This window comes from Pelophylax lessonae (genome assembly GCF_965119305.1).
Source record: "Pelophylax lessonae genome assembly, chromosome: 7".
NCBI lineage: Eukaryota > Metazoa > Chordata > Amphibia > Anura > Ranidae > Pelophylax > Pelophylax lessonae.
The window spans coordinates 216,421,058-216,436,286 of record NC_138774.1 but is presented as its reverse complement, the minus strand read 5'-3'; the positions used below and the strand labels follow the sequence as shown (position 1 = coordinate 216,436,286).

General features: G+C 44.2%; 1 protein-coding gene across 2 annotated transcripts in view; it reads right to left on the bottom strand.

Moving 5' to 3' along the window:
* Positions 1 to 12,746: 12,746 nt before the first annotated feature.
* LOC309559544 (dual specificity testis-specific protein kinase 1-like) overlaps positions 12,747 to 15,229 on the bottom strand; it is a 151,013-nt gene continuing 148,530 nt past the window's right edge. For both annotated transcript variants that reach the window (XM_082262845.1, XM_082262844.1), the window contains one exon: positions 12,747 to 13,555. In XM_082262845.1, coding sequence (XP_082118971.1) covers positions 13,451 to 13,555 — 105 coding nt within the window. In that variant the 3' untranslated portion in view covers positions 12,747 to 13,450. The remainder of the gene's footprint in view (positions 13,556 to 15,229) is intronic.

Sequence of the window (15,229 nt, the reverse complement as noted above, 5' to 3'; positions counted from 1 at the left end):
GATACTTGTTATTTACAAGTTAAAATCAGTATTTTTTGCTAGTGTTGTGGAAATTTTCCTCAGGTACAAAATACCTGTTACCTGTTAGTCAGTGATACCAAATCAGACAATATATAGCTATATATAATGAGATCAGACAAGACTCAAGATGGCTGAATCATAGTGACCTGATTTATTACAGTGTGCTGGAGTTTAAATATACTCAAAAATGGGTTTGTCATTACAATCTGACGTACAAGAAATGGGTTGTTATTAACATCTTTTGTCCAATCAAAGTTAACAACTAATTATAGTAAGCATTGGGTTCATCTATATTGTGATTCTCTGTCATAAGGGAAATTTCTTGGTGACGCTCAATAAAAGTTCCAAAGGGGCTTTTAGAAGATATTATTGGCTTTGCGGTCAAGCTGTCCAGACAGAGTTGATATTCTGAGAGATAGGGAATTTCCACTGTTTCGGTCATCTGATATATTCTTAGCTTTTGCAAGCTCAGTGACACATGTAAAGAAATCAAAGTAAAATGAGATTAACTCGAAAGACATTTTGTTTAAGATAACCATTCAAAATGCCAGTCAAGGCATCCTGCATATCCAGCAAGGTATCCCGTATACAGTATGCCACATCATCTTCCCCCTCTTGAGAATTTATTGATCACGCTAACTACCTATCCGCTTATCAGATTCCTCCAAGGGAGCAGCCCCTTACGCTTGGGACACTGGCCCAGAGGGCAAACCTCAGTGGGGGGTGTCCGAGTCTTGGTAAGGTTCTGAGGCGGAGATTACTTCATACATGGGGGTCTGAGGTGACAGATGTCTCATTACAGCATACTCAGCATCATCAATCACTTCTTATTTCCGTATAGAGTTGAAATAGGTTGTCTCCATGGCCTTGGTAACCTTATCAACCAAACTCATAATTATTTTAATTCAACAGATAACTAGAGATCATAATTATCATAAACATCAATATAAATACACCACTTTCATTATTTTAGGAGATAAGGCAAAACCTCCAAAAGACTGTGTTCATTAGGAAGGACGGACACCATTGGAAGTAAAGAGGTTGACTGAGAAAGTCAACTATGGGCCTTATTGACACAGACATAACAGATTCCCAACCCCGAATGTGACCACCCTGGGGTGAAAATGGGTATTAATAACTTTTCTGCATAATACCCCAGTTGCTGTCTGAACAACAGAAACCTGAGGGCTTCTCCTAGGTGAGAAATGTCCATATTGTCATTTAATATGGCTTATATCTTATGTTTAACAGTTTCATTTCTGTAATGCATGCAAGTTTCATTTCATGGGTTGTTCACAGTCAGCTGTGGGCAGGATATGTTTATCAGTGCTTGTGAACAGTCCACCCTCCCTACATCAGTTTTATTTCCATAGAACACTATACACACTGTAGGATTCTTGCTCTGCTGCACTTAAGGTTCCTAAGAGCACAGTGGCCTCCATAATCCTCAAATGGAAGACGTTTGGGACGACCAGAACCCTTCCTAGAGCTGGCCGTCCGGCCAAACTGAGCTATCAGGGGAGAAGAGCCTTGGTGAGAGAGGTAAAGAATAACCCAAAGATCACTGTGGCTGAGCTCCAGAGATGCAGTCAGGAGATGGGAGAAAGTTGTAGAAAGTCAACCATCACTGCAGCACTCCACCAGTCTGGGCTTTATGGCAGAGTGGCCCGACGGAAGCCTCTCCTCAGTGTAAGACACATAAAAGCACGCATGGAGTTTGCTAAAAAACACCTGAAGGACTCCAAGATGGTGAGAAATAAGATTCTCTGGTCTGATGAGACCAAAATAGAACTTTTTGGCCTTAATTCTAAGCGGTATGTGTGGAGAAAACCAGGCACTGCTCATCACCTGTCCAATACAGTCCCAACAGTGAAGCATGGTGGTGGCAGCATCATGCTGTGGGGGTGTTTTTCAGCTGCAGGGACAGGACGACTGGTTGCAATCGAGGGAAAGATGAATGCGGCCAAGTACAGGGATATCCTGGACAAAAACCTTCTCCAGAGTGCTCTGGACCTCAGACTAGGCCGAAGGTTTACCTTCCAACAAGACAATGACCCTAAGCACACAGCTAAAATAACGAAGGAGTGGCTTCACAATAACTCCGTGACTGTTCTTGAATGGCCCAGCCAGAGCCCTGACTTAAACCCAATTGAGCATCTCTGGAGAGACCTAAAAATGGCTGTCCACCAACGTTTACCATCCAACCTGACAGAACTGGAGAGGATCTGCAAGGAGGAATGGCAGAGGATCCCCAAATCCAGGTGTGAAAGACTTGTTGCATCTTTCCCAAAAAGGCTCCTGGCTGTATTAGATCAAAAGGGGGCTTCTACTAAATACTGAGCAAAGGGTCTGAATACTTAGGACCATGTGATATTTCAGTTTTTCTTTTTTAATAATATCTGCAACAATGTCAACAATTCTGTGTTTTTCAGTCAGTATGGGGTGCTATGTGTACATTCATGAGGAAGAAGAATGAACCTAAATGATTTTAGCAAATGGCTGCAATATAACAAAGAGTGAAAAATTTAAGGGGGTCTGAATACTTTTCGTACCCACTGTATATATATATTTGTTTTTATCAGAGACCCTAGAAATGGAGATCATTGCAATACTTTTTGTCACACTGTATTTGCGCAGCGGTCCTCCAAACACAGTTTTTTGGGAAAAAGATACACTTTTTAATTAAAAAATAAGAAATCAGTAAAATTAGCCAATTTTTTTTCTATAATGTGAAAGATAATGTAACGCAGAGTAAATAGATACCCAACATGTCATGCTTCAAAATTGCCTGCGACACTGTACCCAAATAAAATTGATGTCCTTTTTTTCCCCACAAACAGAGCTTTCTTTTGGTGGTATTTGATCACCTGTGCGATTTTTATTTTTTGCGCTACAAACAAAAAAAGAGCGACAATTCTGAAAAAAAAAAAAAAAACAATATTTTTTATTTTCTGCTTTAAAACATTCCCAATAAAAAATTAAATTTTTCATCATTTTAGACCAATATGTATTCTGCTACATATTTTTGGTAAAAAAAAATCCCAATTAGTGTATATTGATTGGTTTGCGCAAAAGTTATCGCGTCTACAAACTAGGGGAAAGATTTATATCATTTTTATTTATTTTTTATTAGTGATGACGGCGATCAGTGATTTTTAGCGGGACTGCGACAATGCGGCAGACAGATCGGACCTGACACTTTTGGGGGGACCAGTAACATTACTACAGTAATCAGTGCTAAAAATATGCACTCTTACTGTACTATGACACCGGCAGGGAAGGGGATCACACTAGGGGCGATCAAAGGGTTAAATATGTCCCTAGGGCGTGCTTCCTAACTGTGTGGGGGGGTGGGCTTGCTGTATGAACATAGAGACCTGTGTTCCTAAAAAGGAGGAATACAGGAGCCCTGTCTTCATCACTGACAGAACAGCGGGCTGCCGTGTTTACATCGGCAGACCGCCGTTCTGTCTCCATGATGAGCGATCTCAGCCGCCGGACCCGATGATTTTCTTTCCCTGTGCCCAATCGGCATGTGCGTGCGCCCCCACTAGCTGTCTCACGAAACTAAGTACAAGTACTGATGTCAAGTCAGGTCAGGCACTAATGTACTGATGTAGACGAGAAGGCCTGGCTCGCAGTCTCCGCTTTCCCATCCCAATTCATCCCAAAGGTGTTCTATCGGTTGAGGTCAGGACTCTGTGCAGGCCAGTCAAGTTCCTCCACCCCGAACTCGCTCATCCATGTCTTTATGTACCTTGCTCTGCGCACTGGTCCAAATCATTTGGTGGAGGCAGGATTATGGTGTGGATTTGTTTTTCAGGGGTTGGGCTTGGCCCCTTAGTTCCAGTGGAAGGAACTCTTAAGGCATCAGCATACCAAGACATTTTGGACAATTTCATGCCCCCCCACCCCAAGCCTTACAAGGCTCTTTGGGTCTGGTATGGATTTTAAGGAGAACAAAAAATATCTTTACTGAGACTCTTATCCAGGCATGCCGCCCGGCAGGTCAGGGGCGCCCTCCTCCCCCTGCCCGAACCGCACCAAAAGTTGTGCATGAACTACTTTATGAAACATGCAGCAACCCCATTTCATGGTAATTTTGTACCATGTGATCCTGTGCTGGCAAACGCAAAGCATTTGCAACCAGCCTTTGGGGCGCCGTTAACTTGAACTGACCCCCGCAGCAATTTGCAAGGACATTGGAATGGGAGTGTGGTGGGGGAAGCCGCGTGGGAACCCCACTTTCCCTCACTGCATATTAGTGTGAATGGGCTCTTAATGGTCGGATCGGCCCACCAGAACCAGGACCTACTCACCACTTATGGCTGATTTGCCACCAAATACACATTGAAATCTATTAAAGGGGTCTGCACCCAGTGACTTAGGGGGTCCCATACTCTGCCTGGTCTTATTTGAACTGTGTAGCAGCTACAAGAGATCACAGGAGTATGAGGATAATAGTGTACGATGCATATGTCAAACACAAAGCCTGTGGGCCGAACCTGGCTGGCCAGGTCTTGTCTTATGACCATCGCACCCATTTTTGCAGCCGGAAAAGAGCAGAGCAGGGAAAAATAAGCGGGGCTAAAGAGGCCCTACAAGCTCTAGTGGAGAACAGATAGGTGTGGAGGGGGACGGGGAGGGCTCCAGGATGTCTGCTACATCCTTCCCAATATTGGTGCTTATACAGAAGTAAACCTAATGGTCAAAAGTAAAACATGGGTGTATTGGGCGAGTTATTCCTGCCACTGACACCAACGCTAGGGCACTATTCTTTCCACTGACACCAAATATGGGGCATAATTCTTTCCATTGACAACAAAAATGGGACATTATTTCTCCCTCTGATACCAAAGATCGGGCATCGTTTAATCCCACTGACCACAGTTCAGCCTAGGGTACCCACGTGTCCTGGATTGCCCGAGACTGTCCTGCAATTTACACGTCTGTCCTGGGTCCTAGGCACCTTCACTCTTTGACAATACAGTGTACATGAATGAAATAGAGGACACACAGCCACCCTGCTAACTACATTGTCGGAAGTTCAGAACTGGTTGCTAGGGCTGCCCCCACCTGGCGTCTAGCAACCAGTGATGTCACACTCACAGACTCCTAGAGTGAGGCCAGGTCGGGAGCGAGGCCTGTGTCTAGAGCTACACTGGCTCCACCCACCTCCTTTTTCTCCGGCACCCACCTGGCGGCATGGTACAGCAGAGGTACTAGTCGGGGGGGGGGGGGGGGGAGTAGTGACAGCTGTAGCCGGGACTGGTGTGAGTGTGATGATCGTCTGTTCTGTCACTGTGTACATCTGCTTGCTCAGATCTACGGCTGCTGCCCAACTTCTCCTCCTCCTCTGCTCTGCCCCACTTTGTAAACAGTGCATACAAAACTATATGTCCATAGGGGTGGTTATGGGTGCTATTCTCTTAGTCCAGATTGGAAGATTGATTGGAAGATTGTGGTAGTGAAAAGACAAACCATTTCCCAGACCGGAGCGAGCGTACACCTTGCTTCTGAGCTCCATAGCAGTTACCTAAACTTTTATAGCTATAGTACATAGGTAAGAAGCATGTAAGCAGGAGGTGCTTGAAATTTGCAAAAAATATAGGTTATCATAAATCATCTTTTTTTGGGCGGAGGTGGTATGTCCCTGAATGGCAGTTTGGAAATATTGTCACCCTAGTCCGGCCCCACTAATGTCTGAAGGACAGTAAACTGGGCCTTCCTTTAGAAAGTTTGGAGACCCCTGCTGTATGCGATTACCATGTGCTGCAGATACATAGCCTATTTTTTTTTCCGCACACACTAATGCAAACATTGGTGTGAACTGAACATTTAGGGAAATTGGAAAAAGCAGCAAATCCTTAAAGGGTAAATCAACTCAAATAAGATATTTTAGTTCTAGGTGGAGCCTTGTGGGCTGGTCTACCTCAGGCTTCTTCTATGTCTTGGAACCTCCAAAAGTAAGGCTGGTTTCACACAGGTGATCCGATCAGGTCTATCAATTTTCAAGCCGACCTGATCGGACCATCCATCTCTATGGAGCGGCGAGTATCTGCTGACACCCGCTGGCATCCGATCCAATCCGTTCTGCCAAAAACAGACAGATGGAGTATCCATTCCCCATCCATCTGGTGGATTGGATGACAGTCAAATAAAAACAGACAGGCAGTCTGTTTCCATCCGACCGCCCCATAGAGAGCAGTGGGGCTGTGTCTGTGTCGGCTCTGAAAAACGGAGCTGACACGGACCTATCATCTGCCTGCTCAGCGGGGATCAGTGAAGAGATCCCCTGCCCAGCAGACTGATGCACTTTAGGGAGCCCATCCCGTGTGAAAGAGGCCTCTAAGCTCACGTAGTTGCTACCTGTTTCTATCTACCATGAAATTTTGTGTCCCCTGAACTGTGTGCATTCCAACTCCTCCTATCCCAAATCCAGAAGGGAAAGTGGGTGCCCCTAAAAAGCCATAGGTGTGCAGATCTGGGAACTCCGCACAGAGATCCCACCAACAGACTACCTTGGATATAGGAAACTATCAGGTAAAGTAGACCTGAACTTAACCACTTAACGACCAGCTAGAGGCATCATCCCGGTACCGTTGTTTGAAGCCGGCGGTCGGCTTTCCGTCGGTAACGATCGATGCGGCTCGGGAGCCGCTCGATCGTTACCCGGGGGGGGCGGGAGGGGACGTCCCCCCCCCCCCCCGCCGCCTTCCGCGGCTTTGCTCGGGGCTCCCGTCCCACCGGGAGCCCCGAGCACCCAGCCGGCACGTCCGCCGGCTGGATGGAGTCCCGATGAATGCCGGAAACGGCATCGATCGGGTCTCCGATGACGTAACCCGGAGGCGGCGTCCATGACGTCACATCCGGGTTACTGTGCCGCAAAAGGCGGCAGATTTAAAAAACGGCTGTATGCAAAAATGCCGTTTTCGGCATTTTGCATACAGGGAAGTGTAGTGGAGGGGTCTAGGGTCTTTTAGACCCTCGATCCCTCCATAAAGTGTACCTGTCACACATATTGCTGTCACAAGGGATGTTTACATTGCTTGTGACAGCAATAAAAGTGATCAGATTTTTTTTTTAAAAAAACCTGTAATAAAGTTAAAAAAAAAGAAAAAATAAATAGGAAAAAAAAAAAAAAAAAAATTTAGCCGCCCCCGTCACCGTTAGCTCGCGCACAAAAAAAAACGTATACGCAAGTCGAGCCGCAAATGAAATCGCTGTTCAAACCACACATGTGAGGTATCGCCGCGATCGCCAGAGCGTGGGCAATAATTTAAAAAAAAGAGCTACACTCTAACTCAAAACTGGTAACCGTTAAATAAATTTAAAGCGTCGCAGATTGAGATCTCTATTGATCGTAGTTTGTCGCCATCCCACGGGGGGGCGCAATTTTAAACCGTAACATGTTTGGTATCTATTTACTCGGCGTGACATGTTCTTTCACAATATACAAAAAAAATGGGCTAACTTTACTGTTTAGTATTTTTTAAAATTAGTGAAATGTGATTTTTCAATTTTTTTCCAAAAAAATGGCGTTTTAAAGACCGCTGCGCAAATACCGCGTGACAAAATATTTTGCAATGACCGACATTTTATTCTCCAGAGTCTTTGCTAAAAAAATATATATAATGTTTGGGGGTTCTAAGTAGTTTTCTAGGAAAAAATACTGGTTTTAACTTGTGAACAAAAAGTGTCCGAAATAGGGCTGGGGGTAAAGTGGTTAAACAAATGTTATAGAAAAATAAATTGTGCCAAAGCAATAACTTTTAATCATATATTCCTTAGGTAAAAATATAATTTTGTATGCCTACAGTCCTGTAGCTATATATGTGCAGTGTGAGATCATCTAAGGCACTGTTGCCTCTTTGACTAGTAGTCCTTGGAGATTTAGTGATGCCAGTACTGTTCTCCATGTTGAAGAGAAAGCTGCAGTATAAGGATTCCTTCCTTCATGTAGATCTGTGTTTTCTGATCCCTCCTTTTGCTGCTGCTTTATTATTTCTCCATCCAATCCCCAGTCATTAGAAGGGCAGTTCTGAAATAAGGTAACAAAGACCTGCCTTTATCACAGAGACCCAATGCAGAGCAAGGCATGTTAAAAGAGAAGTATGGGTGTGTGTGGTTTTTTTTTCTGTTAGAATCATACTTACCTAGGTGGTTGCAGCATCGTTTGCTCCAAGACTAAAAAACAGTGATCAAACACTGCTGATCGCTCAGTTCTCAGAGCTCCCAGAGCAGGGGACTGTCAGTCACCGCTGTCTGCTCTGCCCATTCTCCCACCCCACTCGCTCACTGGGGAGCTGGGCTGTGGAGGAGGTGGGAGGGGCCAGCTCAGGCTCTCAGTGGCTTGCTGAGAGTCAGTGCTGGTCCAGGCATGCGGGCGGATCCCGACTTCATTGTCACATGGTCTATGACTGTGTGTTTTCAGCTTATTGCATGTAGCTTATTATGGATTGGAGAAATTGTGCCGATTTCTGGGCATTTGCTACAATGATTATGTTTACTAATTCTGTGGTGGTTTCCGGACTCTCGTCCTGTACAGGAGCGTTGGTGGTTACCATAGTAATTGGAGCATGTGACGAGCTGATTTCCGCCTCTCACTGATCTCAGTCTTCTTATATTTGCAGGGAGGGAGGGAGGGGGAGAGGAGAACTTCCGTTCAGGGCGCCGCGGCGCTCCGAGCGGAAGTGGGGTGCGGGTACCTGTCAAAACTAGGTACCCGCTCCCCCCCCCCCCAAAAAAATGACATGCCAAATGTGGCATGTCAGGGGGTTAGAATACCTAAAGCGGAAGTTCCACTTTTGGTTGGAACTCCGCTTTAATAACAGTCCACATGCAGGTAACAGTCACGCGTTTTGGCGTGCAGCAAAACGTGTGAGACTCGCTGCAAAGAAAAAAAGCATTGCAACACGTCGCACAGGTGTGAATGCTTTCTAAGAATTGGTAAGCTGCAATATATTACATTTTTTTTTTTCAGCTTAGAAAAGCTTTATGTCAGTGCACGTGTTTAAAGAAGTAGGATAAGTCACTTTTAAGGGTTAAAAAGAACCACAGGTTGCAGTAAACGGGTGTAAACGGATGGGTATAAAAGCAGGATCAGAAGATCTCGCGTCATTTTTTGGCCCAACTTTGGCTATAAATATCTATCACACAAGCCTCCCTCTGTGAAGGCCTGGGGGAAGGGGAGGGAAGGGAAGGGGAGGGAAGGGAAGGGGAGGGAAGGGAAGGGGAGGGGAGGGAAGGGGAGGGAAGGGAAGGGGAGGGAAGGGAAGGGGAGGGAAGGGAAGGGGAGGGGAGGGAAGGGGAGGGGAGGGAAGGGGAGGGGAGGGAAGGGAAGGGGAGGGAAGGGAAGGGGAGGGAAGGGAAGGGAAGGGGAGGGGAAGGGAAGGGGAGGGAAGGGAAGGGGAGGGGAGGGAAGGGAAGGGGAGGGAAGGGAAGGGGAGGGAAGGGAAGGGGAGGGAAGGGAAGGGGAGGGAAGGGAAGGGAAGGGGAGGGAAGGGAAGGGGAGGGGAGGGAAGGGAAGGGAAGGGAAGGGGAGGGAAGGGAAGGGGAGGGAAGGGAAGGGGAGGGAAGGGAAGGGGAGGGAAGGGAAGGGAAGGGGAGGGAAGGGAAGGGGAGGGAAGGGAAGGGAAGGGGAGGGAAGGGAAGGGGAGGGAAGGGAAGGGGAGGGAAGGGAAGGGGAGGGAAGGGAAGGGGAGGGAAGGGAAGGGGAGGGAAGGGAAGGGAAGGGAAGGGAAGGGAAGGGAAGGGAAGGGAAGGGAAGGGAAGGGAAGGGAAGGGAAGGGAAGGAGAAGGGAAGAGAAGGGAAGAGAAGGGAAGAGAAGGGAAGAGAAGGGAAGAGAAGGGAAGAGAAGGGAAGAGAAGAGAAGAGAAGAGAAGAGAAGGGAAGAGAAGGGAAGAGAAGGGAAGAGAAGGGAAGAGAAGGGAAGAGAAGGGAAGAGAAGGGAAGAGAAGGGAAGAGAAGGGAAGAGAAGGGAAGAGAAGGGAAGAGAAGGGAAGAGAAGGGAAGAGAAGGGAAGAGAAGGGAAGAGAAGGGAAGAGAAGGGAAGAGAAGGGAAGAGAAGGGAAGAGAAGGGAAGAGAAGGGAAGGGAAGGGAAGAGAAGGGAAGGGAAGGGAAGGGAAGGGAAGGGAAGGGAAGGGAAGGGAAGGGAAGAGAAGGGAAGAGAAGGGAAGAGAAGGGAAGAGAAGGGAAGAGAAGGGAAGGGAAGGGAAGGGAAGAGAAGGGAAGAGAAGGGAAGAGAAGGGAAGAGAAGGGAAGAGAAGGGAAGAGAAGGGAAGGGAAGAGAAGGGAAGAGAAGGGAAGAGAAGGGAAGAGAAGGGAAGAGAAGGGAAGAGAAGGGAAGAGAAGGGAAGAGAAGGGAAGGGAAGGGAAGGGAAGGGAAGGGAAGAGAAGGGAAGAGAAGGGAAGGGAAGAGAAGGGAAGGGAAGAGAAGGCTCTCCTTTCCGCTCCTTTCCTCTCCTTTCCTCTCCTTACCTCTCCTTTCCTTTCCTTCTCCTATCCTTTCCTCTCCTTCCTCCTTCTTCCTTCCTTCCTCTCTTCCTCTCCCTTTCCTTCTCTCCCTTCCTTCCTCTCCTTCCTTCCTTCCTCTCCTTTCTCTTCCTCTCCTTTCCTCTCCTTCCTCTCCTTCCTTCCTCTCCTTCCTTCCTTTCCTCTCCTCTCCTTCTCTCCTCTTTCTCTCCTTTCTCTCCTTCTCTCCTTCCCTTTCTCCTTTCCTTCCCTTCCCTTCTCTTCCTTCCTCTCCTCACAATACACTAATCAAAACCCCCTCCAATCCAACCATCCATCCACACCATACACACTTCACACCTAAACCCAGTCCAAACGGAGTGTCGCAGCATAATTAATATCAGCCCATTTTTGTCACCTGGTAATCTTGTAAATGTACTTCCTGTTGTAAATGGGCTACACTTCTGTTCCACTGTTTGGAGGGAGCCATGGCAGTCACCCAGGCTGGACTACAAACATTTCTGCTTTTCTTAATTTCAGTTAATCTCAAAAGAAGTGCCAAGGAAACTGCATTTCTGGATAAAGACCACCAAACATTATCTGTAATTGCTGAAAATGTCCTTACTCTGAAAAAAGTAAACAACTGCAGCCACCACCCTTAAGGTCTTGTAAGCTGCAATATATTACAGTTTTGTTTCTGTGCTTAGTTATCCTTTAAAGAGAACCAGTCACCGCCAGTAGGTTAGCAAGTTACCCTACTTTCCCTTTTGTCCAGGAGCCTCAAAATGATTGGGGCTTAAGCTGAAAAGAGTGGAGCAGCCAGTTCAGGTGCAGGGGATTAGAAGCCACAGTGATTAATGTAGGAGAAAGAATTATGCATAAGGTCGGTCAGGGCTTTAAGGTAAAGTGTGTCCAGGCAATACCCTAATTTACCCACACCTCAATCCCTCCTCTAAAGTAAGTCCATTTTTTTTTTTTTTTTCCTTTTATCAGCACCAAGCTTAAAAGATTCTTACAGCCCAGAACTACATCTGTCAAAAGCCCTTTCCCTCCACAAAGTGAGAGTAAAGGGTCTTGGAAGACAAGGCAGCACTAATGTATTGCTGGGGAAAAAAAAATCTATGTATTCATGTGAAGAGGGATAGAGAGGGTTGGGTAATGGGTGGAGGTCTGTAGACCAGGATCCAGGGCTGACCACGCTGGTTGGAATTTTTAGGTGTTGGATGTTGTCAGATCTAACAGGAGTTTGAGCACAATGGATTTTTGGCAGTTCAGCAGGTATTGTGTTGTATTTACAGCACTTTAAAGTGATATAACATAGGGAAATGGGCCTATATTTCACAGATTTTCTGATTATGCATTTTTTTTTTTACTCTGCCAAACGCCTTACCAATAATAGCATTTTGGTGTCGAAAACCCCCTTCCCTTCCTCAAGACAGCCAATTAGTTAGAGCAGCCATTTTCAACCAGGGTTCCTCCAGAGAATGCTAGGGATTCCTTAAACTGTGGCCGATGGACCTCCCATCTGATGGTGCCTCTAAAGATTTGGGTCTAATACCAAATCGGCTGAGCCAGCTCCGTGCCACCAATATTATTTTCAGCCATTTGTATTGTTGACATTCTTTCCACTGAAGAACCAATTTTAGCAGTTCCCTGAGATCTAAAAATGATTTCACAGGTTCCTCAAAAGCAACAATTCTCAACCAGGGTTCTTTGTAACCTTAGGGTTCCTCCAAAGGTTGATAGGAGTTCCTTAAGCTGTGGCTGATTGAACCCCCCCCCCCCCCCAATTTGATGGTGGATCAACGCCACTTGGCAGAGCCGGCTACATGACACCAATGATCTTTTTAGCTCTCTGTAAGGGGCGTATTTTGACCATCATTGTAAAGGGGGCATTCTTCCCATTGGCCAATTTATTAAATTTTTTTGCTGACAAACAATAAATTGGTTTTAGCAGGGGTTCTTGAGACATGAAAATTACATGAAAGGTTCCTGTTGGGTAAGGCAGTGGTCCTCAACCCTGGCCCTCAGGGCCCACTAACAGGCCAGGTTTGCAAGATAACTGAAATGATGGTGATATCATTTGCTGCTCAGTGATTGCAGTACTCTAGTCTGCATCTCCCCAAGGTAATACCTAAAATCTGGCCTGTTAGTGGGCCCTGAGGACCGGAGTTGAGGACCACTGGGGTAAGGTGAAGGCTGTCATTAAGATATAATTCATCATTAGATTGGAGCTCCATAGGTGTTCTACAAGGGAAAGTACTATTTTAAACTTGAGCTGGCAGTTGACCTACCTAATAGTAAGGACGGGGTGACATTAACTTTTTGATGTAATCCCTCTGGTTTTTCAGTAGTGCTGTGAATGCACTAATACCCATGGTACAAATGCACCCCAGTGCTTTCCACATTAACCACATCATTTCTACAGTTCAGCCTTGAAAGCAGACTGTAGCAAAAACAGGAATGTGTGTGTCTGTGATACAGTCTACATTCAAGACCATGCCTTGAGAGCCACTTCAAAAAATATTTATGCCATGGTCTTCGTACAGTCACCATGCAGTTAATGCAGCACACAATGACCATACCCTACAATCCATCTCACTTATTTTAGTTGTGCATCTTACATGTGTTTTTTTCATTTACCATTCATCACAATGAAAAGTACGTTCTACTGAAAATGCAGCCAACCCAACTTTTTGCCAATGAACAGGTATAAAATGATCCTAAATGGAAAATCCTACTCCAATATTATTTGAGAGAAGACAATGGTCCAAACTGGAGGCCACCAAGTGCTAATCTCACTTGGTGAGGCTTCGTCCATTGAATGTTCCATTTAAAGTGGAAGAAGCTCCTGTACGCTTTACTGTCCAGAAAGAAGAACGAAATAAATACAAATGCAAAGTCCAGATCTCTTCCTGGGATCTGCAGTCCATCTGTACAATTATATACATGAAGGCGAATTCATTTGTAGATCCTCAACATGACAAACTCTGCGTCTCTGTCTGAGATTCTAATGTCTCTGAAATGTCTTCAAGTTCGTCCAAAACCTCACTGAATGACGGTCTCTTAAATGCCTCCAACTGTATAAAAGAGAAGAGACAAATTTATACAACCTGAATGGCTACTCAAGATACAGCAACAGCCAATAGCAAAATTACTCAACAGACATACTATTAGTAACGCCAAAATCTGATTGGTTGCTCTGGGATAAAGCCTTCATTAACCCAGGAACCAGAATTATCTCCACCCACACTATTCAGCAAGGCAAAGTATGGTAACTTACTATGACCAATCAGGAATCGGCGCTTAATGTAGAAGTAAACTCTAAATAGATACAATTTACTATACTAAAGCACAATGCTTTAACCTCTTAGGGACCAAGCCCATTTCTGACATTTGTTGCTTACAAGTAAAAATCTGTTTTGTGTGCTAGAAAATTACTTAGAGCCCCCAAACATTATATTATATTTATATACATATATTTAGCAAAGACTCTGAAGAATAAAAAGGCAGTCATTGCAATATTTTATGTCACAAGGTATTTGCGCAGCGATCTTTCAAATGCAATTTTTTGGGAAAAAAATACACTTCACTGAATTTAAAAAAAAAATTAAACAGTAAAGTTAGCCCAGTGTTTTTGTATATAGTAAAAGATGTTACTCTGAGTAAATCAATACCTAACATGTTACACAATAAAATTGCACGCACTCGTGAAATGGCGACAAACTACAGTACTTAAAAATCTCCATAGCTGATGCTTTTTAAAATTTGTAACGGTTACCAGTTTAGAGTTACAGAGGTCTTTTGCTAGAAATATTGGGGTTTTTTTATTTATTTTATTTTTTAACATTGTACCTTAAAAAAAAAAAACATTATGATCACTTTTATTGCTGTCACAAGGAATGTAAACATCGGTCGGGATTATTGGGGTGATTAAAATAATAATAGAACAAAAAAAATGGATTTAAAAAGCCATGTATATTCCATATTATGCATATAAGGTTCTGAACAGTATAGTGTCCATTTTGTTCAAGGTGAATGAAGGTTCATATATGTTCATTTTCAAAATGTCTCTTACAAGAGAGAATAGAGTTTCAACAGAGGTCTTTGTATTTCTTTTAAGATTGTAAATAAGATTTACATAGACATCTTTTCAGAGAAGACATAATGGTAATCCCAGTCTGTCTGTAATTATTTAACAATGGACAATACCCCAGTATACTCTAGCAGACATTTAAAATGAACTATATATAAGTTTTTAAAGATACATTATTACGTGTGAGAAGATATTGGCCATAATGATGTCATTATATTATGTAAGGCATATACATATATATTTAGGAATGTTATATCACATTTTGGGTTTATATTCTTACAGTAGTAATCTTACTTAGACTTAAGACTAGAGTGAATACTAATTACTTCATTTTAAGGCATGTGGTAGGAGTGTTTATATAAGAATTGCTTTGGACTAGGCTAAGTGTTCAAGGTATCGTAAATATTACAGGCCAGACAATGTCTGACAACATGTGGCATGGTCAAATAATTAATGGACTTTCACTAGCCAGAGGTCAAAGAGGTCATCAGATAAGAATAGTGGTAATTGTTTCTAATTATTGTTACATACAAAATCTAATGAACGGTATAACACTGCCCTCTTTAGACGAAATACCAAATGCAGTTTTGGGATAATTTAGATATTTTTTTTTTGAAAAATTCTTTTTATTGTTTTATAACAAGAAAAAAATACAGAC